General features: G+C 37.8%; 4 protein-coding genes, 1 long non-coding RNA gene and 1 pseudogene across 5 annotated transcripts; 2 read left to right on the forward strand and 4 right to left on the reverse strand.

Annotated features, from left to right (window-relative positions):
- Positions 1–581: 581 nt before the first annotated feature.
- Positions 582–1558, reverse strand: LOC113694531 (polygalacturonase inhibitor 1). Its single transcript, XM_027213360.2, has one exon. The coding sequence runs from the start codon at positions 1486–1488 to the stop codon at positions 838–840; it is 651 nt and encodes a 216-aa protein (XP_027069161.1). The 5' UTR covers positions 1489–1558; the 3' UTR covers positions 582–837.
- A 2829-nt stretch (positions 1559–4387) lies between these two features.
- Positions 4388–8634, reverse strand: LOC113697157 (uncharacterized). The gene is made up of 5 exons (XM_027216636.2): positions 7897–8634; positions 6235–6319; positions 5954–6123; positions 5267–5541; positions 4388–4712 (listed from the first exon to the last, which is right to left on the reverse strand). The coding sequence occupies exons 1-5, from the start codon at positions 8270–8272 to the stop codon at positions 4536–4538; spliced, it is 1083 nt and encodes a 360-aa protein (XP_027072437.1). The 5' UTR covers positions 8273–8634; the 3' UTR covers positions 4388–4535.
- Positions 8635–10608: 1974 nt separating this feature from the next.
- LOC113695407 (3,9-dihydroxypterocarpan 6A-monooxygenase-like) lies at positions 10609–13466 on the reverse strand. Its single transcript, XM_027214494.2, has 2 exons — positions 12387–13466; positions 10609–11441 (listed from the first exon to the last, which is right to left on the reverse strand). The coding sequence occupies exons 1-2, from the start codon at positions 13293–13295 to the stop codon at positions 10803–10805; spliced, it is 1548 nt and encodes a 515-aa protein (XP_027070295.1). The 5' UTR covers positions 13296–13466; the 3' UTR covers positions 10609–10802.
- A 4227-nt stretch (positions 13467–17693) lies between these two features.
- LOC140009231 (uncharacterized) lies at positions 17694–18949 on the forward strand. Its single transcript, XR_011816586.1, has 2 exons — positions 17694–17975; positions 18581–18949. It is a non-coding gene; the product is annotated as an uncharacterized lncRNA (long non-coding RNA).
- Positions 18950–20521: 1572 nt separating this feature from the next.
- On the reverse strand, positions 20522–22213 carry LOC113696437 (cytochrome P450 93A2-like; annotated as a pseudogene).
- A 2125-nt stretch (positions 22214–24338) lies between these two features.
- LOC140009741 (uncharacterized) lies at positions 24339–27175 on the forward strand. Its single transcript, XM_072056032.1, has 5 exons — positions 24339–24491; positions 24798–24902; positions 24994–25430; positions 25564–26503; positions 26633–27175. The coding sequence occupies exons 1-5, from the start codon at positions 24339–24341 to the stop codon at positions 27173–27175; spliced, it is 2178 nt and encodes a 725-aa protein (XP_071912133.1).
- The last annotated feature ends 293 nt before the right edge of the window (positions 27176–27468 follow it).

Consider the following 27468-nt stretch of genomic DNA (forward strand, 5'->3'; position numbering starts at 1 on the left):
CAATGTTTTTTTTTTAATTTATATCGATTTCTTAGATCTTTTATATCTATTGATTTTAGATTTATATGTATCTGCGACATATTTTTTTTAATTGATGTATTGTCTGCAGATTTATTAAATAAAATGATCTTTTCTATTAAAAAAAAAATGTAAAAGAACCTTCCAGGTGTACCACGAATATTCGAGCAATCATCATGAATTGTTCTCAATTCCTCGAGTGTCATTCTTTATGTGCATCTGAGGACTCGTTAAAATTCACCAACAAAACAACACTTGAAGTCCTTAATTTTGTATTAATCCTGACAGCCTAGGTTAATGTTGGTAATGGAGCTTTGAAGAGAGTTATAATTTCTTTTTAGTTTCGACTGTGCAACTGCAAAGACATCTTGAAAATTTAAGGTAATTAAACTTACATTCATTGAGGGTAAAAGCATAGACATTTCAAGAACTTTTTTTTTTTTTTTTTAAAATTTTCACTGCATCATAGACATGCTGTGAATTGAAGGCTCAATTGCAATTTTTAAAAAATTCACTCCCCATATACTAATCAGCCTAAGGAATTCAATTCCCAGATACGAGAATTTTCATACAACATTCCACTTCTGGTGGAACAAATTTTATTCCAAGGATCATATTATACATGACACAGAACTGGATACAAATGTTTTAGTTATTAACTTCATGCCGACATCTTATTTAAATAGTAATAATAATAACTATAACTCTTGAGCAACAACCGGAAAGTAAGTGAACATGTGGCAGTGCAATCAATGTGGGATGGATATTTTTTGGGTAAGCCAAATGTTCCTTTCCTCAACTCCCAGAGTCACTGGAAACTTAGCAGGCAGGAAGAGGAGAACCACACAAGCATTTGTTATGATCATATGCTGAGGAAGCGAAGCTCTGCAACTTCCCACCTTGCGGAATCTGACCACAGAGGTTGTTATGGCTGACATCGAAGCCTTGCAAGTTCAATTGAGTAAGTGAAGGAGGGATTGAACCAGAGAACTTATTGAATGACAAGTCCAAGAAAGTCAGGGACTTGATCTGGCCAAGGAAGGAAGGAACTGGCCCTGATAGCCCATTCGATTTCAGTCTAAGGAAATTGAGACGAGTCAGGCGGGAAATGGAAGATGGGATTGGACCAACAAGATTTGGGAGTCTATTCATATCTAGCATCTCCAGATACGGAAGGTTGCCGATAGCAGCCGGAATTTGAGCCGAGACTTTGTTGTCATCGAAGATGGTGATATGAATGACACGGCCAGTTTTTGAGTCACAGTCCAAAGCATACCATGAACAACAGTCAGTGTTTGGATTCCATGAGGCCAAGTAATAGGGGTTGTTCAGGCCTGCTTTGATTTGTAGAAGGGCCTTCTTGTCGTCCGCGTTGCATTTCGCGGCAGCTAGAGATGGAGATGGCAGGGAGAGGAAGAGGAGGAGGGAGAGGGAGAGAATAGCTGTGAATGCAGAAAATGAAGTCTTCATAGCTGATACTGAAGCAACTTGTTAATCAAGGATGCTGTGATGCTGTGGACTGCAACAAATACTACGTACTATTTATAGTGTTTTGAGTGCAAGTGCATGCTTCTTGACTAATTGTTTAGGTACTTTTTACTGGTTCTATACGTGTAGACACGGACCAGGTTTTAGCTAGATTACGTGCCGCAATCTGAATTAATGTCTACTTCGATACCGGCAATGACACAATTTGTCACTCGGATTATGCATTTTATAAGTATTTCAGAAAAATGCAAGTGACACTAGAACTAGTCTTAGCCTCATTCGGAGTTGCAGCGATTTTGATAAAAGAGCATTTTTAGTTACTGAAAGTGCTTTTGAAACGCTTCATGAATACCATCCCATAAAAGTAGGAATGAAACTTTTGGTATTAAAAGCACTTTTAACAAAAGTCCGGATTTGATGTTTTTATAATAGCTTTTGTGTTTTAAAAAATAAAACATTAAATTCAATCATTTTATCCTATATTATGAACTAAATAAATGGATAAATATATTTAGAATTTTCAAATTATGCATTATTTAATGCAATAAGTATTTACTGAGCTATATATCCAAATAATATTCTTAAAAGCCCTTAATAAGCTTTTTTATTAAAAGCTTTATTGGCGAATTGCTTTTCAATAAGCCATTGTACCCTAAAAAAACCCTTAATTTGATTGATTACAAATATAATTATATATGTTAATCTGCACATGTTACTAGACCCTTTGGAACAGCAAAAAGCATCCTCCTGAAATTTCTTTTCCAACGATGTTTAGCCTATACTAGTGGCTATACAAGCTGCAAAACTTTACTTTGAATGTTTTAACATTTGAAGATTACTTGTATTCGTTGGAGATAAATATGATATGGAAAGACGAATGGCACATTCAATCTACATTTGAATAGTTGCCGTTGAAGAACTTGTGCGTGGATTGTGAAAATCGTTGCAAACAACCAATCGTCATTAAAGTCAAATGAATACTTTTCTTTGTGTTAATACCTATTGAAAGAGGTTTAAAGAAAACTTAAAGTTGCTGGCCACACTAACCCTTTCGTTTTTATTCTGGATTCCCATCTCCCTATTTTTGCCTTCGGCTACTGCCGGCCGGCTAAGCTTGGCCTTAAGTGAGTTATAATTTTCGCCTTAAAAGCTCCAGTTCTTGCTTCTTCTTTTCTCTTCTGTCTTTTCATTTAGGGAGTAGTTTTATTTCTTAAAGGCAAAGAACACGGATTGGAAATTTAGTGAATTTTAATGGTAAGATATGTCACTCTTTTCCTTCCCTCCGGGTAGATAATTCAAGGCATGTCTCTACCAATTTCAATCTGAACAAAATTGGATAAAGGTGTACATACCTAAAAAGCAAGAAAATTGAATATATCTGTTGGGTTTTGACATAGCAATCATGACCAGGATCGCTGGGTTGGACTTTCTTCTCTTCTGAAAGAGTCTAATTCTAGCGTCCAAATCTTTTTTAGCATCCCGTCGGTAGAAAATCTTGACCTTCAACCTCATCAATTTTCTAGAGGCTCGACATTGAAAATCAAGTTAAATAAAAAGCGAAGTCAAAATTAACTGCATCTTCCAAATCTACATTTGACATGTACTGTGTTGTTGTCACCGCAATCCAGAGTTTGTCATGTTTAAGCTGTTGATTGAGCAATTATTAGTGCTGCAGGGAGATGAGTTTCTAGTCCTCATTATCCGCTCTGTTTCATTTCATTTGTTGAAACTTCAAACTTTCTGTTTTTTTTTTCTTTTCTTCTGAGCGAAACTTCACAAAACAAGAGGGAAAAAAGAGAAAGAGACAGATCATTCATTGCAGCGGTTCATGGCCACGAAAAATAGCCGAGAAGAACAAGAAGTCATTACGCGTATTTCGTTGGGGTGAAATTGAAACATGTATTAGTCAAAGACTAGTAGCTTTTTGGTTCTCTAATCTTCCTACTATCCATTGCTGTTTTGTACTACCCTCCCCTGATAAAGCTTCTCCAGTTAGCTACAGATTTAGCCAGCAGAAACCCTTCTTGAAATTTGACTTTTTTTTTTTACGGAACAGGTACAGAGCACAACGTTGCAGGGGATATACGATATAATACTTACATTCTCTTCACTTCAGAGTTTGACTGAGACAATCATCTTAATCTCCATTATTGCATTAGCAGCTAACATTTGTCACATTACGCATAAGAGAGAATGTTTTCTCTCCGGTGCTTGGATTTTGCTACTCCCTCCGACCCATTGAATGAAATTTGTTAGTAGTAAATTATGAGCTCAATTTCTAGCTCATCAGGCTTGATTGCACGATGCTCCTCACGTAGGGAGATGGTTTCATACGTGAAATTTTATTTTTCTATCGAAAAAATAAATTTGTTACGTGCTCTATGCAGTCGATGGTACATATAAATTATACAGAAAACTTGATGATACTCATGCAAGCAACAAGATGTTAGTTTCGATGTCTTAGCTTTAACAAGTTTTGTTGTTCAAGCTTTTGGTTGCAATTTCCTCCCTCATATTTGAGTTTTTTTGACATGTTTGATCCCTTTGCCTCTGAAATCATATTGTTCAAATGCATATTTGAGGGAATTGAAATTTTGATTTGATACACAATTACTCCAAAAGGAAATCTAAGTATTTGGTGAATTTTAATCCTCATGCAAACTGATCAGCTTTGTACTGTTATTATTAAACTGTAAATGGTCCAACTAAAAATTTTTTTTTCCGTTTGATCAAGTATGTCAGAAACTCCAAAGACAAAAAAGGAGGAAATTTTGAAGTGGCTTGCTTACAATTACTATTCCATTATTTGATGTCTGTGCCCAAAGACTTTTCTTGATTTTGCAACATAGCGGAAGAAAAGAAGCAAGAAACAGAGTAAAGATGAAGATAAACAGACGAGGCAGCTTTTGGTTCATTAAAAAGCTTTGTAGTGTTCTGTTGTCAGTTCAGTATACAAGTTAACTGAGTATTGGAATGAAGAAGAACACCAACCTAATTACGAGGTTTCCTCTTCACAAGCTAAGCCATTGTCATGAAGGATCTTCTTTCCACTCTAATCTGTCAAGGGCATCGACAATTGCCTTGCGAAATTGACCGCCATGGAGAAGGATGGATGAGACATGCCCACCAGTAACCCATCTCACTTCTGAGCCAGGCCAAGCTTTTTGAAGCTCCAGCACCGAGTGCTTTGGAATATATCCATCATCCTGAAATTGGCAGTACATAATACATAACTATGTCCAATATTAAAACTGCTACTAAGTCAAACCAAAACAATTCTTTCAATATAACACCAGTTCTTGAGTAAACTTTGAGCAAAAAGCAAATAGCTTTTGGGCAATAATGCTCTGAAAGCCAACAAATTCATATTTCAGAAACCAGTCCAAGAAAGAGTGACTGAAGCAGAAACTTCTGATCATCTAATTTTGAAACAGAAAAAGGCTTTGGCTTGCTGTACATACAAACTTGATGCATCAATTAATTATGTGGCCAAGAGTAACAAAACTGAAGTCAGACAGATTGAGAGCCTTTCCTACTCAAGTAGTCTTTATATGCGTTTTTCCTTGAAATGCTCATTCAAAACAGGGCTACTGAAGAAGACAAACTTGAAGTGGAAAAAGAAAGAATGTAATGATTGAAGATGTAAAAACTTTGCCAAAGGGGACAAAAACTTAAAGGATGCAATCATATTCTTGTCAAATGCAATCATGTTGTTGTCAAATTACAAATCAATATTCACACAGCAGGATCTAACACTTACAGTGGCTGCAACAAATATAACAGATTTGGGATTTTTGGGTATTGGAAACCGAGTGACATCTGTGAGAGATAGCACATTTCTCATCCTGTCTCTCACTTCCTCAAGGGTCATTGCAGCCTTCTCCATAGCAAGGTCATCTCTCAGCGCATCCCATGCAGTGGCATGTTTTAGCACCCCTTCGCAGAATGCCACAACAGCAGAATGTGGAGAGAGAAATGGGAGAGTTGCAATAGGTGTAGGGTGTAAAGATCCAACCATTGCCGCATGTACTCCCCCTAGATATCATATAGAAGTAAATTTGAGAGTAGAAAACAGCCAAAAGCTATGTCAATGTCTTTTCTTATTCTCCAAAAGTTTGTCCTCTAGCCTTCTTGAATCTTCCTAATACAGCTAATTGAAAAATAGTTCTTTCATCGACAAATTTGTAACTCAAACAAGAGGCAACATTCAAATTCCTCCAATTTTCTGACTAAATTTTGCCAAATAAGTGAGTTAATTCATGAGCCTATGATGACTAGACATATTCAATCTACTTGTCCACAAGTCCTATGATTTTCCCTCTGGCTATATGTTCACAAGTAAATTTCTTGAGTTTCAGGAGAATTTGGTAAGGAGATGAGGATACTTGAATGCTAAGAAAAATCAAAACTTATCAACCTATAATCAAGAAAATGGCTATAGTCTTACCCATGCTAATTCCGCATACACCCATTTTTCCAAACCCAGCTTCAGAGTCCAACCAATACAGAAGGCTTCTAGCCTCCTCAATTGTGACTCTTCCCAGTAGCAGCAAGTCACTCACACACAAGAGTTTTGCACCACGCTGAAGAAAAGGACGTCTTTTTCCATAGAAGGGACTACAAAATATGTTTATTGCCAATAAGATGCAATAATCATACGAAGCATCTTCAAGGAAAACTTTTTGCATCTGCTCTTAAAAATTTACAAATATGCAAAACTTATCTGACCTCTCAAGTACCATGGTTGCTATATTCTCCTTCAGCAATGGTCCACCAAGTCGCAATCTTCGTTCAAAAGTATGATCTCCAGTACCTGAAAATAAAATATCTCATGATGTACCAAATCTATCATCAGCAGAAAAACATACAGTTAAAACCAAAAGGACAACCAGCAAAGAGATCCAGCACAACAATAACTCGAACCGATGTAGCATTTAACAGAAAGGCAAATCGTAAGCAGATATATCATTTTCACTTGTACAGTGGCAAAACATCCTTGCATCGTAGACCTTTCTATGTTACATCTGTTCAAGAAATCTTGTTTCTAAGAGAAGTATCTAGTACCTAATACCAGGTTTAGAATATACAACCCTTTGGAATTGGGATTCGATTTATCTCAACATCTTCACTAGGATTTGAGACAATAAGAACCTCAGTAACCATGTCCTTCAATAAGTTCAAAACAATTCAAGTTTCTGATATAATTTACTAGGTTCCTCTTTATCAGCCATAATATTGATATGCCAGTTCTCCTTGCTTGAAAATGTTTCACATGCAAATATGCTGGAAAAAAATATCTGAAGTTATTATAATATCAACAGTGATTGACTGTGAACATATCTTTTCTCTTGTTTCACAGTGAAACCAAAAGCAAGCAATTACACTCCACATTAAGTCTGCAGAACATTGTCCAAGAAGTCATTATTTAGCACAGAAAATGCACTAGACTGTTTAATAAATTTAAGCTTCATGAGGATTGTCACCTCCTATTGTGAATAAAGCTAATACATACTATGGCAGGTAGAACTGACCCTCTTAGCTGACATTGTTAACTTTGACCCTCTTAGCTAACCCTCTTAGAAACGACGCTCTTGTTAACTTTGAGAATACAAAAGTGCTTAGTTTCTGGGACACTGACATTAGCTGGACAAGGAACAATCTTAGCATGTAAAGTTTCATATTTCTTAATTACTGAAGTGCAAGAGGAGGCGTAGGCTTTGAGGGGGAAAAAAATCAACAGAACAAGGAATAGATTTGGGGTAAGATCTTATGATATAGCCTAAATAACGATATACAGCTAAAGGTGGATAAACGATTACTTGTTATTTGTGTTCATCCTTCAACAAAAACTAAGAAATAGTCCCCGTCATGCTGAAAACATAAACCACAGAAGAAACTTTAGTATCAGGAGTAAACCACAGAAAAATGCAACAAGCGTGAAATTAAAAGGCCAAATCATCTAAATTAAGAAGTAAGCAAATCATATTGCAAATCCGACATTAAATTTTACCTTGTAAAATTACAATTTATACTTGCTTAATCAGAACCTTTGAGAGTTCTAAAAATTAACATTCATATGCACTGAAAATATCATACTGGTGAACACACAATATAAGTACACACAGATAGATATATAGTCCCACAATTAACAGAACAGAAAGTTTCACTTTTTTTTTTTGTCTTAAATTGAAATTCAGAAATTACACGAACTAACTCACTCTTCATTCTCTTCTAATCCATATTACTACAACAACTGAGAAATTTAAGCTATCATAACAAGACGAATTTCTGAACCCATGATCAGATCATGAATAATATAGCCAACCAAAGGCAAAACCTTCTAGTAAGATAAAGCATAACATTGAAATGAATTAAAATACAGCACATTACCGGCAAGGTGAACCACACAGGACATCCTATGAGGAGAAACAAATTTTGGAGCAAGAAAAGCAACCCTTCCATGGTGACTCTCAGTAGGCAATGCACTGAGAAGCTCCTTATCACAAGGCGTCTTAAACACCCCTTCTTTCAAACAAGCTGCCTTGGATTCCCAAACGATTTTCCATATGGGCTCAACCAACATGGGAGGCCAATTCTGCCCTTCAACATTTGGGAATAACTGGTTTATCATTCTCTCAAATAGCTCAAGCTTATTTCCACCCCACCCTCTTGAAAAAAATGGCGGGGTAATCTTTGTTCTGTGCAGAACCGCACCATATACATGATCCAATACATAGTGGAGCATTCCCAGATTTACAGTTACCATTGTTAAGCCAAGCCCAGAAATTTAATCACTCAAAATTCCCAATAAAAAAAAGAAAAGAAAATTTTTTATAAGAGGTTAAAGATTCAATTTTTTACAATAAAAAAAATCAATTTTAACGATCAAAGAATGCAAATTGGATCCATCATTGAAAATGGTCCAAACATTTCAGCTTTGGACCTACAAGATTGTTGATGAGTAAAGAAAAGGTTAAATAAATTTCTAGTTGGATCTGATAGGAAAATAAAAGTGATTGAGGAAATTGCTTTTTGCATTAGAATATAGCACTATATAGATGCCAGTTTAGTTAGGAGGTAGAGAGGAAGGAGTGGCAAGTTTTCGGGCAACAACAGAAAACTGTGGGCGGAGGATGAGGATTGAGGAGGTGGAAGAGGAGAAAATGTGGAGCCCACGTGCACTGTGCCAACTCAGCCACTGGATTTATTTAATTCATTATTGAGGATTTGTTTATTTGGATAATGATTGTTGGGGCTCAAATAGAAGAATTCAGTTTGTGGATAAGACTTGTCCCTTAGCAGCAGGCCCGGCCCGTCCCTGTTGCAACAAAATTAAAGTAAATAAAACAGGAGCAATAGCAAAATTGAACCAAAGACAGAGATGGCAACAGGGCGGGGGACGGCGCCCCAAACCTCCCCTGTCCCGCCCCGTTCCGTCCCTTTTCCCCCACAAGTGTTTGCGGGTGATAATTTGATTTTTTTTTCTAGAAGTGTTTGTTTAATAGATCAAAATTAAATTCAAAAAATAAAATAAAATATGAAGCTGAAAAAGTGAAAAAATAAAAATGAAATAAGAAAGTGTTGAAATAAAATATCAAGAAAATTTAGAAACTCAATTTGATTGTATAGATAACATTTGGGAATACTCATAGAACGCGTAACATGTTTGTGCCAAATGTCAACTACGAATTTGGATAGAAATGGAATAAAGGTTATGTTTAGTTGCCGAATATTCTAAATTTATTATTATTAGATTATATAATATAATATATTTATTTATATTAATAAATTGAAACGGGGTACGAGGTGGGGGATTTAAAATAGTCGGGGAGAAGGAGGGAGAAAAATCCCCCTCGCCCCATTACTCCTCCTACGAGGCGAGCACTTGCCCCCATTGCCATTCCTACCAAAGAACGAGTGAAAACTGAAAGGGTAAAAAACAAAAAAATCTCCTATGGTAAATATACAACACGACCCCTCATGCTTTGAACTAAATTTTAAAGGTGACGAAATCAGTTAAACTTAACAGAAATGGACGAAATGACCAAAATGCCCTGATATAATTAAGCAAAAGACAGCTCAAAAAAACCATTTGTTTTATTCTCTAAATAGAGAGAATTGATGGTTGAGGGGTAGAATAGGTATATTTGATAAAAATTAGGTATAAAAATTTTGTTTAGGTTCCAATAAGTCATTTCCGTTAAGTTTAACGGATTCCGTCACCTTTACAATTTAGTTCAAAGCATGAGGTGTCGTATTGTATATTTTGAAACCATAGGGGGCTTTTCTGTGTATTAGGCTTACCACATGGGGCTTTTTTGTTTTTTATCCAAACTGAAATGATATCTACCAATGAGTGTTTGAGTTGAAGGTTAAGAGGATGTTTGGATCGTATTTTTTGGAGAGTTTTTGGAGAAAAATTAACGTACTATTTGTTTTAGAATGTGATGTATATAAAGTAAAAAAATGATTAGAAATTGTGTATAATGAATATTCATGAAAAATAAAAAAAATTGTCCAAACAAGTCTAAGTAAACTTGGCTATGCCATTTTTGCAATCTAACTTCATGAAAGAAAGAAAATCATTATGGATATATAAACAGTAATCAATTATATGCTAAAGTGTTTAATATTATGAGTTTCTGAATTAACTTTTTTTTCCTATAAGTGTATCAAACTTTGTTCAATTATTATACACTTTCGTTTTTGAAATGTTAAATGATTTTTTGCTGATAGGTTAAGTGTACTGAATATACATTATGACTATCAAGAGGCATTGCATATGTTCGAGGGTGTAATCTCAGGCATCACTTCACTAAAAAGAAGTGCACATCTTAGTGTTCGAAATCCAATTACTTAATAAAGATTGTGAAAAGAATTAATCTTTGACAACACGCCTTCTTTAATTACACAAGTCATAAATATCATGTCTTTTAAAAAAAAAAAAAAAATCGTGAGATCTTTCTCATGATTCACCAATGTTTATCCGAGCGCATCAATCAAAAACATTTTATAGTAGGCCGAGAAATGATCAACATTATCCCTGAAATCATTATTATTAGCGTATAAGTTGAGGTCTAATTGCTCGCCATAATCTGAAAATACAAAAAAAACAAAGCATAATTCTTTCCTATTAAGGTGTAACAAAAAAAAAAATACAAGAACATAATCCAAAATGACAAGCATTTCATCAAAGTTCATACAAAACAAAAGAGAAGAGTTTCATATACATATAATTTCCTTACCCCCCTTCAAAACATAATTTATTATTTGCAGTCTCTCAATACTAGTTAATTTCATATTGGAAGTGGATTGAACCTAGCCTTTGGGACACAAACTAAAGGACGAGCTTTAGGAAGGGTAATACCAGGTCCTTCTTCCATGTCCACTTTACCATTTCCTTCACCATTAACATTCCACTCAAAGCACTGAAGCATTGCTGCAAGACTTGTTTGAACAACTTGCAAAGCCAATGAAGTTCCAGGGCAACCTCTTCTCCCACTCCCAAATGGCAACAGATGAAAATGCTGCCCCCTTACATCTGACCGGCTTTTGCTGACATTCCCCTCCTCATAAACAAACCTCTCTGGACGAAATTCAAGTGGATTCTCCCAGTAATTGGGGTCCCTTCCAATAGCCCATACGTTAACGAGAAGTCGAGTTTTTGCTGGTATGTGGTAACCTGCAACTTCGCAGTCTTCACTTGACTCTCTTACGAGCATTGGCACTGTTGGATGAAGCCTCAGAGTTTCTTTTACTATAGCTTGAAGGTAAGGAAGTTTTGAAATATCTGATTCATCTATAAGTCTGGTTTTTCCTATGTTAGAGTCAATCTCTTGGACTGCCTTTTGCATAATGTGTGGATGGTTGATTAACTCTGACAGTGCCCATTCTAGTGTAATGGCTGAAGTGTCAGTTCCAGCTGCAAATATGTCCTGCAAGAATTTGAAACAGATTTCAATTTCATCATCAGACTGAACTGCCATACTTCCTATCACATTCATTGGACAAGATCTCTACAGACATGATATTTACTGACTCAGAATACGAGGGTTTCTCAACCAGCTCCAAGAATTTTCTGAACTTCAAAAATTTTAGGTGTATCTTTTCAGCGTGCAATTTGATCTTTGGAAGATGATTGAGGTGAAGAAAAAGTTTAACTAAAAAGCCCATGAAACAAATCCATGAATTCCGTGATTCATGGGCAACAAATTCTCTCTTTTATCTTTTTTTTTTATTAAATATTTAATCCAATTGCTGCAAGTTAAGCAAGCCTATCAGCATCCGAACATCATCTGAATCAGAAGTCAAGAATCCAAGTTGGCCTACATCGTACTATGTCTGAGTTCACATCTTAGAAATCTTCATTTAGTTGGTTAATGTTGAGTCCAAAACTCCCCTAATTACGTATGACAGCTTCTGAATTCTTTTATGTTCTCCTGACGAGGAATATGGTACTTGGGGTTGGAACTTGGAAGCCGGCACTTCAAAGCATGCATTCATTTAAAAATACCCCATGGTACAGAGTAGCATGCCACTTATATGGACATGGAAGCAAGGAAACGAGAAAAAGTTCCTAAGTCACTGGAGCATGCAGAAAATTTAAGCACTCTCAATCCACTTGCCACAAAAACAGGGCATTTAGTATACTTTAACTGCAAAATTGTTGTGTGTACCGTATATTTCTTGAGCAGATCAAATGAACAATCATCTAGTTTTCCACCTTTGACTATTTCGATGAACATCCTGTGTCTGATGTATTGACTACCCTGATGGTAGTAGATGCGGTATTCTCGTTGCAGAAATCTAGTTCCATTTAATAAATCAACTGCGACAATAAAAGGTAAAAGTAAGCAAGAGGAGGCAGCCATGAGTTTTACCAGGATAAAAGCCTTGATGTTCGCTCTTGTCAGTCTTATGTCTGAGCTTTCATCTTCAGATATATCGAGCAATATATCAAGTAGATCCTTCATTTGTTGACCTGCATCATTGTTTTGCCGACGCTTCGTCCTTGTCTCTTGATGTTCCTTTATGATCTTCTCAATCATTACGTCAAACCTCTCAGCTGCATCTCTAATCCTCTTCTTAAATCCCTGCAAATCCAAATTCTTGCAAAACCAGATAAAATCAGATACATTAAACTTCCCAATGAGCTCTGCTATCTCATGAATTATTGTCTTTATGTCTGCAGCCTCATTTTCATTCTCAGAGCATCGTCTGCTCATAGCCATTCTTGATACCACATTGTTTGCTAGCCTAATGAGTTCTGCACCAACATCAACTGCCTCACCAGCGTTAGATTTTCGCGATAGCAGCTCCATAAAACGCGTTATCTCATCGCGTCTAACTGGAAGTAACAGGTCTAGCGTCCGACCTCCAAGAAGTTCAGTCATGCATAGCTTTTTCATGAACTTCCAATAAGGTCCATAGGGGGCAAAGGAAAAACCCTGTGAACCATATGCTATGTAGTCAACAACAGCAGAATTGGGTCGGTTAGAAAAGGAATTTTCACGTGTTTTGAGGAACTCTTTCGCCATTTCGGGTGAAGAAGCAACAACACAAGGAACAGACCCGAGGAACAAGTGAAGTAAAGGTCCATAGCGATTTGAGAGCTTGTGGAGAGCTTGATGGGGTATTGGAGCAAGAAGATGGAGGTGACCGATGATCGGTAAGGCTAGCGGGCTTGGAGGAAGGCGAGAAAGTTTTCGATTTCCGAATAGTACATGGAGGAGAACGGTGGAAATTAGCCAAATTAGGAACAGAAAAATGTAGCCCTGGATATCGGCCATGATTGAATGCTAATGTGAAAGACTGACTTTGTAAAGCTGCAAGTCCAGTGTTGCTGCTTATATTGAATATTCAAACTATCACAGTTGATGTTTCCTTTTCGTTTAAGCCTTTGTCTTGTCTCCTTCCTGCACTTCTTTGATTTTACCGATATTTATCCTTTAAAGATTCCAAATAACCCTGTGCTTTTTGCAACTGCATGCTGCTTATGTCTTGCACCTTGACCGTTTCTAAAATTGCATCCAGACAACAAGGATAAGATTTTGTTGCAGTTTTTAGCTGAACTCTTGCTGATTCAGCTATAAATCCTGATCCACATATTCCTGATATGCTCGTGTTGTGATGGATTTCTGACTCAGTGGTTCATCACAATTGTTGCCTGTTCTAGTTATGTATATTCTTGTAACTGAATAGAGTAAATTTCACATGGTTTTTTAGCATCTTTTCAATTTAAACATTACATAGTGTAAAGTTTTCTTCAGTTTTTTTGTTATACAATTTGTCAGTGTTCTAGTATTCATATTCTCTTGCCTAATGCCACATTTGGTTTCCTGAAAATCCAATCTGGCCGGCAAACTTTCTTGAAATAATAGACAAATCGCTACTGTTTGTACTCCTTGGTCATAATTTTTGTCCCTAAACTAGTAGTTGAATAATGCAACTTACTTTTAGGGTCTGTTTGTTTGGGTGGAAAATATTTTCATTTTCCAGTGTTTGGTAACCAAATAATTAGGGAAAATAATTTCTCAGGAAAAAATTTTACTCCAAAACGATGGAAAATAACTTACCCTTTCCTCTAACTGAAGTTATTTTACTCCAATCGAACTTCTCTATCGAACGTCTCTCACGTCAAAATAAAACCACTTAAAAAAAAAAGGGCAGACTTGAGAGATAGATGGAGACCGAGAGAGAGGGAGATGTCGGCAACAATCTCTGATGGCGAGATGACAGGTTGGCAACCATCTCCGGCAACGGGATTGCGATGACTACGTGTTTCAGGTGAGATTCTAGTGCTATACGAAGGCAACCCACTGTTCTTCATTTTCTTAAAATTTTTATACAAACAATAGTACATTAATTGGCTGCTTACAAAAATTCATTATTATTTTTTACTTTATTTGTTACAGTGCTCATAGTAGGCTGTAGACTTTAATTTCTTTTCACTACTAGTGCCACCAAATAAGAGGATTCATTATTACATGAACCACTTTTTGGAGTGAAAAAAAAAACAAAATTATTGATGTGAAGATGGAATGTTATGACTTGAAAATCAATTATTCTAATAATTAATTATGTATAATAGGAACATTCTTTTCTAGAGAAACTTTCAGCAGTGAGAGTGAAAGATACATGTCACAATAAGCATGGCGTGTGATTGATATTTGACAATGAATGGCCAGCAATTTGTTTATTGCTTGAGGAGAAATTTTTTGTTCATATATGCATTTCTCTAAGATTTTTGTAAAGTTAAATAATGAGATAAATTTTTTTTTTATTTTGCATGGGAAGGAGCATGCGATTATGTAGAAAATAAAGATAAAGAGGTAAAAGTGACAAAAAAGTTGGAAAATATTTCAAAAAGTAAACAAACACTAGAAAATGAAGTAAAAAAATATTTTCAATTGACTAACCACACACCTGAAAATGATGAAAGGGAAATAATTTTCCTGGAAAATTACTTCCATGAAAAATATTTTTTCAAGGAAAACATTTTACTCCCAGCCAAACGGATCCTTCATAGATGTCGTTTTCGTTCTTCTCTAATTTTGCTGCTCAATTTTCTACAGTCCAAGGCTCAAAGTCAGGGCAGAAACTAAAAATTACCTCAGACAACGACTTTAATTACTTGATCAACGCAAATTATTTCGTTAGTGGCTATCAAGAAAGACTTTTCCAAATCAATCATTGCAAAGTCAGGACTCAGGAGATCTAATCCCCTGCCTTCGGCCCTTCACTGAACTAAAACTCGGGGCCAATCCTCCGTCTTCCGATTGGGCCAGGCCACTCGCTGACAATGCAAAGACAGCCTTGCTCTTCTGGCGCTGTCCTGCTTTCATCCAAAAGTAAATTAGTACTCAATTAGAAGGATCCCTAACGAAAAATTTATTAAGCTCTTCGACGCAAAGTCTAATTGGAAAGGGTTATTGTATTTTACCCCTCGAACGTTTTGAACTACTATTAATTTCTTCGTTAATATTATTTTGTTAGTTGCTCTACTCTCAAAACTAATTGTCTAACGTAACGGTGTTTGTTAGTTCGGGTAAAAAATGATGTTTAATTCTCAAAATCATTATTACATTACCCCATAAACTATAAGCTTATTATTAATTTACCCCCTAATATTATTATTTAGGTACTTTACATCATTGTAAGCGATTTTAGCATGTTGAAAGGGTTTAGAAGAAGATACCTTCCTCTTTTTTATAATTAAAAAAAATCAAGAATTTAGAATAGTTCTTCTCCTTTATTATTTCACCCTTTTTAATACCAAGAAAAAAAAAGTCAAAGGTGTTCTTCTGCCTTTTTTTCCTTGCACTTTTATTGATACTAAAAGAAAAACAAGAAAAGAGAGATAACTAAATTGCGAAAAAGAAAGAAGAACAAGAAAGAATATAATATTTTATTATTTTAAAATCACTCCTTACTCTTCCATCCATCACTCAACTCTTACCTACCTTGAAATCATGATAATATTGGATTCTTTTATATTTTTCTCCTATTCAAAATTGAGTTTTCTGTGTCCCTCTTACCCATTTCTTTTTTTCTTGGTATGAATAATATTTAAAAAAAGAAAGAAGAAAAATTATTTTTCTTTTATTTTCATGGTACTCTTAGAGTAAAAATAAAAAAAAAGAAGAATAGCCATTCCAATTGTTTAATTTTTTTAAAATTATATACAACCCAAGGATATTTCATTAAAAGTTTTCAACATACTAAGTTGATTGAATGGTGGGATAAAATAGCTAAAGAATAACACTAAAGAGTAAATTATAGGGATGGTAATGGAAGCAAGTGTTCATGGGGAGAGGTGTGGACTTGGGCGGAGGGGAGAGAAGGGGAAGGGATGGGGAATGGGAGAATTTTTCTTCTTCAGTCTTAAATGGGGCAGGAGGCGGGGAAGCATAACTCCGACCTATCCCCCACCCCGTCCCGTAAAATATATATATATATAATTACTAACACTTCTTTTTTTCATGTTAAATTATTAATACATCTATTTTTTTTTCATATTGTGTTAGGTTAAACTATTAGTAGTACTTCTAATATTAGTTTTTCCAAATAATAGTACTATTAGTAGTAGTGGTGGTGGTAGTATTAGCCTTTTCTAATAATAATGGTGTTAGGAATAGGTGTCTCTGTGGGTACTCGCTAGGGGATTGGAATGAGGTGGGGACAGGGGGAAGTTATATGATAACGGGGCAAGGGGTGGGGTTCCTCTGTCCCAAACACCTAGTTGTCATCCTTAATAAATTAATAATGGGATTGTCGTTTAAGAGGATAAAGCGACATGTGACAATAACCATCTAACAGTGCTATAAGAGAGAAGGATATTTTTGTTCAAAATTTTTTTAACATGCTATGTTGGCTTAATAGTGTGGATAAGATGGCTAAAAAGATAACGTGATGGACTAAACTGATAGTAGTGCTTTAATTTAAAAGACTGAAAAATCTAATTTTTCAAAGTTGAGGACTTAGCAGTGAAAATCTATCTCTCAATATTCGACGTTTCCACTTATTTTATATTGGAAAGTCGAAATTGCATGAAGTTAAGGGTAATTTTTGATCATGCAAAGCAATTGGTCAAATGAGCGGGACTAGATTGAACCTTGCAACTGATAATCAAGCCGAAGGATGAGCTCCAAGAAGAGTTGCACCTTTTCCCTGATCCATGTCAATTTTGCTATTTTCTTTTACGATCGATCTTCCATTCAAAACATACTGAACCATAGTAGCGAGGCTTGTTTGAACAATTTGTTGTGCCAGTGAAATTCCAGGCCAAATGGCAAGAGATGATAATGTTGTCCCCTTACATCCAATTGGCCTTTTAGGCTTCCATTTTCTGTGAGAAATCTTTCGGGTTGAAATTCAACAGGATTTTCCCAATACTTAGGGTCCCTAGGAATGACCCATAACTTGAATAAAAGTCTAGTCTCTGAGGGTATGTGATAACTAGACGTGGCAATTTGGATTGAAATCCATTTATCCATCCATATAATCTATAATTAAATGGATTTGAATCATCCATTTATAGTGTTGGTTTTAAATGGTTGACCAAAGTAAAACCATTAAATTAAATGGATTTACATGGATTATCCACAAAAACCATATATATCCATTTACTTAAAAACCAAATAAAAGAAAAGGAAAGGAAATGACTAAAACACAAGAGTCCACTAGTTTCAGAGTCCTGATGTTCTGTCCCTTCTTGCAACTCTCCAAAAAACTGACCCAATATACTTCTAAGAATTTGCCAGACCTTCCTGAACTTCCTCCATGCTATCACACAACAACGAAACTACCACCTCATCTCATGTCAACCCTCGACAACTGATTAATTATTGATCCTGCATCGGAAACCACTATTTGGTAGCAGAAGATGCATAAGCTCAATCTCAGTGGCATTCTTCACGCAACTTCTCACTGACGACGTCATACAAAAAAGTTGTACCTCAAATCAGCAGGTAAAAAAGCACAAGTCCAGCATCATAAGAATAATTTACATGAATCAGCGATCATTAATCTATTTAAACAAGACTAATTTGTTTAGCTATTCATGAAGGCGTTGTTACTAGCACTATGCTTATTATGTTTATGAAGTGCTTGATGAAATTCCCCTGAGAACGTTGAATCCAATATTCCATCTAAAGCAGTCTATTGCATGCCAAGTATGGGGAAGTGGATGTATAACCATATAGTAATCAGAGTACCTGGCTAGAAAATGTCGGCCATTATCTGTCTGGAACCTGTTCTGCAGATGTGGGTTCAGCACCAAGAAGTCTTTCAGCCTCAGCGTTTGCCTCTACCTGGAGTCTCCATTTCTGCAAGCATATATAGTTTAGACTCTCATATGAAATAAATGACTATCCCCTATTGCTGTTTTGATGTCACTCTATGTAACTGAAACTGTAGAGATAGATAGCATCAGCCAATTCTGACTATGAGTATAAACTTTTCACCAGGAGTCCCTACTTAAATTTCAAACAGAGCCTCTAGTATTTTTTTGCTGTCATTTTGCACTTAATGAGATCTGAATTTTTTTTATATTTTTTGCTGCAGTGAATATTAGGTACTTGTTCAAATGGAAGGAGAAGAAGAGCACAATGTTGAGCGAGTTTCATCAACAGATTCTATACCTGAAAGTGGAGAGGCTACTGGAGAAAGTTCAGCCAAGCGAATTAGGAGGCAAACATCAATTGCTTCGGATGGTTTTGATACTGTAGCAATGACTGCTGATGGAAGGAAAAAAGTTCAGTGTAAATGGTGTGCACAAACATATTTATTAAAAGGTAATTCTGGAACATCTAATATGCTCAAGCATTTTGAATCTTGCAAGTGGAAAGAGTTGACGAATACAAGCTTTGGGGCTCCTTTGGATCAACATATGTATCATGAAAAAATTGCAGTTGCTATTATAAAACACAATTATCCTTTTGAATTTGTGGAACATGAGGGCATTCAAGATCTGCATAACTTCTTATGTGAAGAGGCAAAACCTGTATCAAGAAATACAATCAAAGCAAATGTTGTGAGAATGTACTCAAGAGAAAAAGAAACTCTTAAACATGCCTTAGAGAATGTGAAGAGTAGAATATGTTTTTACGGAAGGGAAACTGGTAGGTTTTGTATTTAACAAAAATTAAATATTTGAGAGCAAATACATTTGTAAAAATATTTAATACTATAGTCAAGTACAAAACTTGATATATTAGATAGATGAAAATACTATATTTTTGTTAAATATAAAACCTTCCAGTTTCCCTTCCGTAAAAATATTAATGTAACATTTTTCAATTTTAGTTACAAATATTTATATATTTAACATAAATTAAATGATTTAGAATAAAGTACCCATAAAGAGCCAATACTTTACTCATCTAATGGATGAAAGTCATAAAGAATTAATACTTTATGGGTCATTTCTTTTTTTTAAAAAATATTTAATTTATATTAAATACATAACCTACCGATTTTCTTTTTGTAAGAATATTACTGTAATACTTTTTGAATTTTACTTACAAACATTGATATATTTATCATAAATCAAATATTTGAAAGTAAAATACGCATAAAGAGTCAGTACTTTAAATGGATAATGCGTATTTTTTCATAAACTATACCCCTTAAAGTTTGTTAATTGTTAATTGATTTGTAATACTTTGTCATTCATTGGACATGTAGTACAAAGGGCAAATCTGGTACAAAATTCTAATTTCACTCCCTAAAATAATATTTTAATCGTTTGGACTGAATTTGCAAAGGATTAGTAAGTTCAGGGGAGGTCAATGCAATTTTTCAAACCACAAGGGAGGTCAGTGCAAGTGTCAGAAACCTCAGGGGAGTTTTCTGCAATTATCCCTTTTTAATATCCCTATTTACAACATCCGTTCATCGATGTGGATCGATTTAATAAGAAAAAGGTTTTAATCAGGTCAAATGAACATTAATATAATATTTAGCAATTTATTTTTGAATTAAATGAGTTTCAGTAACTTTGCCATGTGAAGAACATGCTCCGTTCATTCCACATTAGACGTCTTTCTTACCCTTTAGTTCCATTAATAGAAAATTGATAGCAAAATAAAGTGGTTATTTTTATTGCTTTCCACAATGAACCATAAATAAGTAGTAAAACTGTAAAAAGGTAGTAGATTTTTAAATGAGAGTTAGGCGTAAACTGTAAATAATGATAGTTCAAGGGGTAACTTGCAATTAACTCAAAGTTACTCCATCGCAATTGTAAGTCCAAGCCTGAGCATAATTCTGGAGGGTAGTGTTTCTTGAGTGAATGGGACAAAACATAAATCTATAGTACTCTATGATTTATTTTGAGCTTTGCAGGGTAATATGCTCAATGACGTTGAAATATAATAAACTCAACCAGGGATCCATATATATAGTGCATATATTTTATAGTATAAGGTATTAGGAGCTTCCAATTAAAGTTTGTTGTTGAAGATTGAAATTTCTCCAATTGCTGAAAGTGAAGCTACCCTGCTTATTGGCTTGTTTAATCCCTTGAAACAATTGGTCCAGTTGCTAGGAGTGGATTGAGCCTTGCAACAGGGACACAAACCAAGGATGAGCCCTGGGAAGAGTTGCACATTTCCCCTTTTCCATGTCAATTTTGCCATCTTCTTTACCATCAACCTTCCATTCAAAACACTAGATCATAGCAGCAAGGCTTGTTTGAACAACTTGTAATGCCAGTGAAATTCCAGGGCAGCCTCTTCGGCCGCTACCAAATGGCAAGAAATGATAATTTTGTCCCCTTATATCATATTGCCCTTTTAGGTTCCTTTCTTCAATAAGAAACCTTTGTGGTTGAAAGTCATGAGGATTTTCCCAGTACTTGGGATCTCTGGAAATAGCATAAACATTAACTAGTAGTCTAGTCTTTGCTGGTATGTGATAACCCTCACTACTGCAGTCCTCACTTGACTCTCTCAAAATGAATGGCCCGCCTGGTGGATGAAGCCTTAGTGTTTCCTTAACAACGGCTTGAAGGTAAGGAAGTTTAGGAATATCTGATTCTTCTACCAGTCTACATTTTCCAACGAGAGAATCAATTTCTTGTGCAACTTTGTCCATTACACATGGATGGTTAATTAGCTCTGCCAGTTCCCATTCCACTGCAATAGCTGGTGTATCTGATCCACCAGTAAATGATCAAACATAGTAAATTATCAATTAGATTGTAATATGTTAGGAAATAGCACCAAAGAAGTTCGACGGATGTCCATTTTACAGTTATGATTTTGTAGTCACTAATGACTGATATAGATGAATATTGACAAGATAATACAAAATTACCAGAATGAAAGCTTTAATGTTCTCTTCTGTCAATTTGAACTCAGAGCTTTCTTCTTCTGATATATCAAGTAAAATGTCAGGAAGATCCTTGGCAGGTTCACCATCAACAGGTTGCTTTGCTTTCTAATCTCCTGGTGTTTCTGGATGATCTTTTTCAATATCTCATCATACTTGTCGCGAACTCTCTTGAGCCTTTTTCCAAGTCCCTGCAAATCCAAGTTCTTACAAAACCAGAATAAGTCAGAAAAGTTAAACTGCCCACAGAGCTCAGAACCCTCTTGAATCGCCTTCCTGACTTCTACGGCCTGAGAGTCATTTCCAGAACATTTTTTGCTCATGATATCACATTATTCGTTGTTCTCATTACCTCGGCTTGAATATCAACTGCCTTGCTAGCTTTTGCATACGTTACAAATGATTGTATTAAATTCTTTACTTCAGAATGTCTAATAGGAAACATTAGGTCTAAGGTCCGACCTCCAAGAAGTTCAGACATTCAGAGTTTTTTCATGAATTTTCAATACGGTCCATAAGGGGCGAAAGCAAAGTCCTGTGAGCCATAAGTTAAGTAGCTGATAGCAGCTATTTGAGGCCGGTTGGAAAAGGAAATTTCATGAGTTTTGAGGCACTCTTTAGCAATCTCAGGTGATGATGCAACCACACAAGAAATGGAACCAAAGTATATGTGAAGTAAGGGTCCAAAGTATACGTGGAACCAAAGAGCTCTGTGAGGTGCTGGAGAAAGCAGATGAAGGTGTTCGATAATTGGCAAGGCTAATGGACTGGGAGGAAGGTTATTAGAAGTTCGATTTCTAATTAATTTTCGAACAAAGATGGTTGAAATGAGCCAAATGAGTAAGAGAATGATGTATCCTTGAACATCAGCCATGATTAAAACTTGGTGAATCTAGTAGATTTATCAAGCAGAGAATTTGAATTTGGTTAACTATGTAGTTAATACTGCTTATAGTACAATGAACAAGTAGGATTATTCTAGTTTTTATTGCACATTAGGTCGAGACAGCAATGTAATGAGGTCACTTGCAATTTTATCTATGGTTGATGAGGGTGGTCGTTTCGAGCCGGGCCCCAACCTCGACCTCCACCCCGGCCTCCCCTTACCGAGTCGAGGACTACATTACTGAGGTCCCCTTATCCATCCCGGTCACCTCGGTCATCGCGGTGATCGCCTTGAAATCCCATTGTGCCTGATGGGACGGCTGAGGTCCGGTCACAAATTGACACCTGAGGGGGAACAAGACATATGATAAGGCCTGTCTGACAGACCTGTCGGGGCAGACTGACATGCTCAATTTGTTAGGACCTAAGAAGTTGAATCCTACCGTCATTCCTTCTCAATTGTCCCTTATAAATACAGGAATCTCACTCAGAAAAAAGGGGACAAAAAAATTGCTCTGTAAGAACTACTACTCTCTAAGGAACATTCTAATTTCACTCCAATCTATACTAACTAGATCGTCGGAGAAATACCGGGGGATTCAGTCCCACCTTTTATATTTTGAGCAGGTGATTCCCGAGGAGCAGTACGCACTCCAGGAAGTCACTCCCGCATTTTGGTACAGCTCATTAAAGTCGAAAATCACCTCTTCAATTGGTGCCGTCTGTGGGAACTTCGAAGACATCAAAGAATGAAACCTACACGTTCTAGGAGCAGGAAGGTTCTCACCATCGGGGCTGAGCCCAGTGCTCCAACCCTACAAGAAAATGTTTTTGAAGGACAAGGGTTTCCTAAGGCTCAGCCTACTAACGGAGAAGCCATGACTCGAATGGCTGAATTCGTGGTTGAGAACCCTAACATCTTTGAAGAGTTGGGAAGATATTTCAAGAGACAAGGCAAACAAAAAGTTGAGTCCTCCAAGAGAAGATCGGATGAGTCTCCCGAGGTCCCATCCGAAGAAGAATCTGATGGGAGACACACTGTTAGTAGCACCGCAAAGCGAGTCTCATCCAAGACTACTTCTAGAATTGCCTTCATTTCTAAGGTGTTCTCACGGGGTCTACTGAGAAAGCGAGTTGAGAAAGAATCTCGGCTCCCGAGAAGGTTAGAAGTGGATTACATGAGGGATCTACCTTTTACAGATGATATTAACGAGGAGAGACTCCCTTCTAACTTCAAACTCCCCACGCTACCGTCCTACGATGGCCGAGGTGACCCTGAGAATCACCACCACGCCTTCATTTTGGCCTTTCGATTATACTATGTCCCCGACCCTTTGATTTGTCGGCCCTTCCCAGTATTCTTGCAAGGAACAGCTCGAAAATGATTCTGTGGTCTTGAATCTAGGAGCATTTCCTCCCTGGGAGAACTGGTGGCAAATTCATCTACCGATTTGTGTCCTCCTGACCAACGACTAAGACTTCGGCTTATCTGCTAAACATACAGTAGAATTCGAGGGAGTCCCTCCGTTCTTATGTACAAAGATTCTATGATGAAAGCGTGCAGATACCTGATCCTAATGAGCAGGTAACTATAGCCGCCTTCACCAATGGACTTATCTTCGGAGTGTTTAACACCGGAGTACATAAAAAATATTCCCGCATGCTTCAGGAGCTCTAACAGAAGGTCGAAAAAGACATACAGACCGAAAACCTGAACCGCATGAAGAGAGAAGCCCAAGTGGCTCGCTCAGGATCTGATTTTCGAAGGAAGAAGGAATCAAGCCGAAATGAGACTGGCACCGGTAGCGGTCTCCAAAATCCCAGCCAAGATCGTCGGAGCGTTTTCCACAGAATAACCAAGGGAAAGTCATCCATCCCAGATTTTGAGCTGACCCCCTTGAATGCTAGCCAATCTGGCGTACTCTCTGTGATGGAGCAGAACAACCTCAGATGTGCCCCTCAAAAGATGTACGGAAAGAGAGAAAAAAGGATCTCTAGCATTTACTGCCTATACCACCGAGTTGTTGAGCACGAGACTGAGAACTGCATTGATCTGAAAAGGGAGATAAAGCACTTCATCAAGTAGGGGCACCTGAAACAGTTCATCCGCCGAGATGGGAGTTATAACAGAAGTGAATCCCGTCGCGAAAGGCGAGGTGACCAATGACGAGATGATCGGCTGGGATAGAGGAGTAGTTGCCGACCTCCTGAGGTTCTTAGGGAGACGAGAAGACCTCTCTGAGACGAGTCCCCAGGTCATAGGCCAGGTTACTGGCCAAATATTGCCGAAGTCATCGACAACATAGCCAGAGGTCCGACGGGAGGGGATAGTCAAAACTCTCGAAAGAAGATCTACAGACATGTTAATCCGGATCAGGCCAAAACAAGCTCTCGCCTTACCGAGACAATCACATATGGCCCAAGTGATCCCGTCCCGACTGCTTCCTATAGTCATGAGGCCCTGTGATAGAAGTGCTCATCAACAACTATATCGCGAAAAAGATGTACGTCGACCCTGGAAGTTCGGTAGACGTAATATATTACTGAACTTTCGAAAGTCTGAAATTGATCAGGAATCAGCTCACACCCGTAAGAACTCCTCTAGTAGGGTTCGAGGGACACATGGTCCACCTGGAGGGGATGGTTTTGCTAATGGTGACCGTAGGATGCCATCCTCGGTGCCGAACCGTACCCATCAATTTCGTTGTAGTCAAAGTTGATTCCCCTTACAATCTGCTCATGGGTCGACCCACCCTAAATGCTTTGCAGGTTGTGTACTCAACGTACCGCCTAAGTTTCAAGTTATCAACTCCCTCAGGCATCACCGCGGTGAGCAGCGGTGTTTGCGCAGCACGGGAATGCTACCTAACTATCCTGCAGGCTGCGTCCTCTTCGACGGTCGAGACGAAAATTGAGGGTAAGAGGTCTAGCATTCTCTCGGTAGACTACATAGATTCTCAACAATCCGGGAAGCCTCAAAGACTAGAGATCGGAGACAAGGTGGAAGAAGTTTCCCTGGATCCTTCAAACCCTGATCAAACCATCCGCATCGGCACTGGGTTACCTGGGCCTCTCAAAGGCGAAATGGTCAACCTTCTTAAAGAATACCAGGATATTTTTGCCTGGACTACCGAGCAAGTTGTGGGAGTATTCCACCATCTTATGCTGCATGAACTGAATGTTGACCCACGTGCTAAACCTGTTAAGTAAAAAAGGAGGCATTTCGGCCCAGAACGCAACAAAGCCGTGGTCGAAGAGGTAGACAAACTCTTGTCGGTGCGGATGATCAAGGAGGTGCAATATCCCACATGGCTATCTAACCCTGTCATGGTTAAGAAGGACACCGGGGGTGGTGAATGTGTATAGATTTCATGATCTGAACAAGGCTTGCTCAAAGGATTGCTACCCGCTACCGAGGATCGATGCATTGGTCGATTCAACAATAGGTTACGAAGTCCTCTGTTTTCTAGATGCTTTTAAAGGCTACCATCAGATCGGAATGAGTGAAGAGGATCAGGAGAAAATGGCTTTCTTTACAGATCAAGGAATCTACTATTACACAATCATACCTTTCGACCTGAATAATACCGGGATGACGTATCAGAGACTAATCAATCGAGTTTTTAAATCCCAAATAGGTAGGAATGTCGAAACCTACGTGGATGACATCCTCCTAAAAAGCAAGCACACCTCGGCGTTCTTATTCGACGTGAGGGAGGTCCTCCGCGACACTAGGATGATGCTAAATCCTAAGAAGTGCGTATTTGATGTGATTTCAAAAAAATTCTTAGGATATCTGGTGTCACGCCGAGGTATAGAAGCCAATCCTAACAAAGTGAAGGCGATTCAAAAGATGTCTTCACCTAGCAGCCCCCGAGATGTACAAAGACTGACGGGAAAGCTAGCAGCTATGAACCGGTTCTTATCACAATCTGCTGCCAAGGTTCTGCCCTTCTTCAAAGTATTAAAGAAGACTGACAAGTTCTCCTGGACTGAAATGTGTCAACAAGCTTTTGAGCAAATAAAGGAGTACCTGCACTACCTCCCTACTCTTACCTCGCAACAGGCTGGAGAGATGTTATATCTTTACCTATCTGCTGCTGAGGAGGTAGTAAGTGCAGTGCTAATCCAAGATAATGGTACCCAAGTGTCAGTTTACTACGTTAGCCGAGTCCTCCGCGGGGCAGAGACTCGGTACACCCAAGCCGAAAAGCTCATGTTGGGATTCATCCACATAGCCCTTAGGTTGAAACCTTATTTCCTGACTCACCCCATACGTGTGAGAACAGATCAGCCCATTAGGCAGATCTTGTCACAAACTGAAGCTTCTGGGCGTCTCACCAAGTGAGCCATTGAGATAGGAGAATATGACCTAACATATGAGTCTCGAACTGCCATTAAAGCCCAGGTCCTAGCAGATTTTTTGACCGAACTCACCTTTCCTGTGAGCGAAGAAGCCACCTCGGCCAGCGCCGAGCCTCAACAGTGGACGTTGTACGTGGATGGGTCGTCTAACGGGTCGTCTAACAATGATGGCAGTGGAGTTGGATTGCTCCTTGAAGATTCTCACGAGGAAACATGCTCATATGCCCTGCGATTTGATTTCTTCGCCTCCAATAATGAAGCTGAGTACAAGGCTGTCATTGCGGGCTTGCAATTAGCTCGCAGACTTGGTGCTCGACGTATCTCCGTCTATAGTGACTCCCAACTCGTCGCATGCCAAGTACTGGGGGAATATGAAGCCAGGAAGGAAACCATGCAACGGTACCTCTCCAAAATCTACCAGTTGGCGGCCTATTTCGAGTCTTTTGAAATTCAAAAAATACCTCGATCCCAAAATAAGCGGACCGATGCGCTGTTCCGGTTGACCACCACCTCGTTTTCCGTAGTCCATAAGACGATTCTTGTGGAGGTTTTAGCCGAACCAGACTACTTGGAAGACAAAGTCTAACCGGTGAGTTCGGTGGACACCTCGATGAATCCTCTAATCAGATTCTTGGGTCAAGGCATTCTTCCAGACGACAAAGTTAAAGCGAGGAAAATTCAGCACAAAACTGCTCGATATGCGCTCCGCGACGACAGTCTTTACAAAATATCTTATCTTGGCCCGTGGTTGCGATGCGTCATCGCTGAAAAAGAAGAAAACGCCCTTCGAAAGATACATGAAGGACTGTGCGGAGCGCATGTCGGCTAATGGATGTTCGTCAAGAAGGCCTTACTACTTGGCTATTTTTAGCCGGCGAG

The sequence above is a fragment of the Coffea arabica genome, chromosome 6e, assembly GCF_036785885.1.
Source record: "Coffea arabica cultivar ET-39 chromosome 6e, Coffea Arabica ET-39 HiFi, whole genome shotgun sequence".
Lineage (NCBI taxonomy): Eukaryota > Viridiplantae > Streptophyta > Magnoliopsida > Gentianales > Rubiaceae > Coffea > Coffea arabica.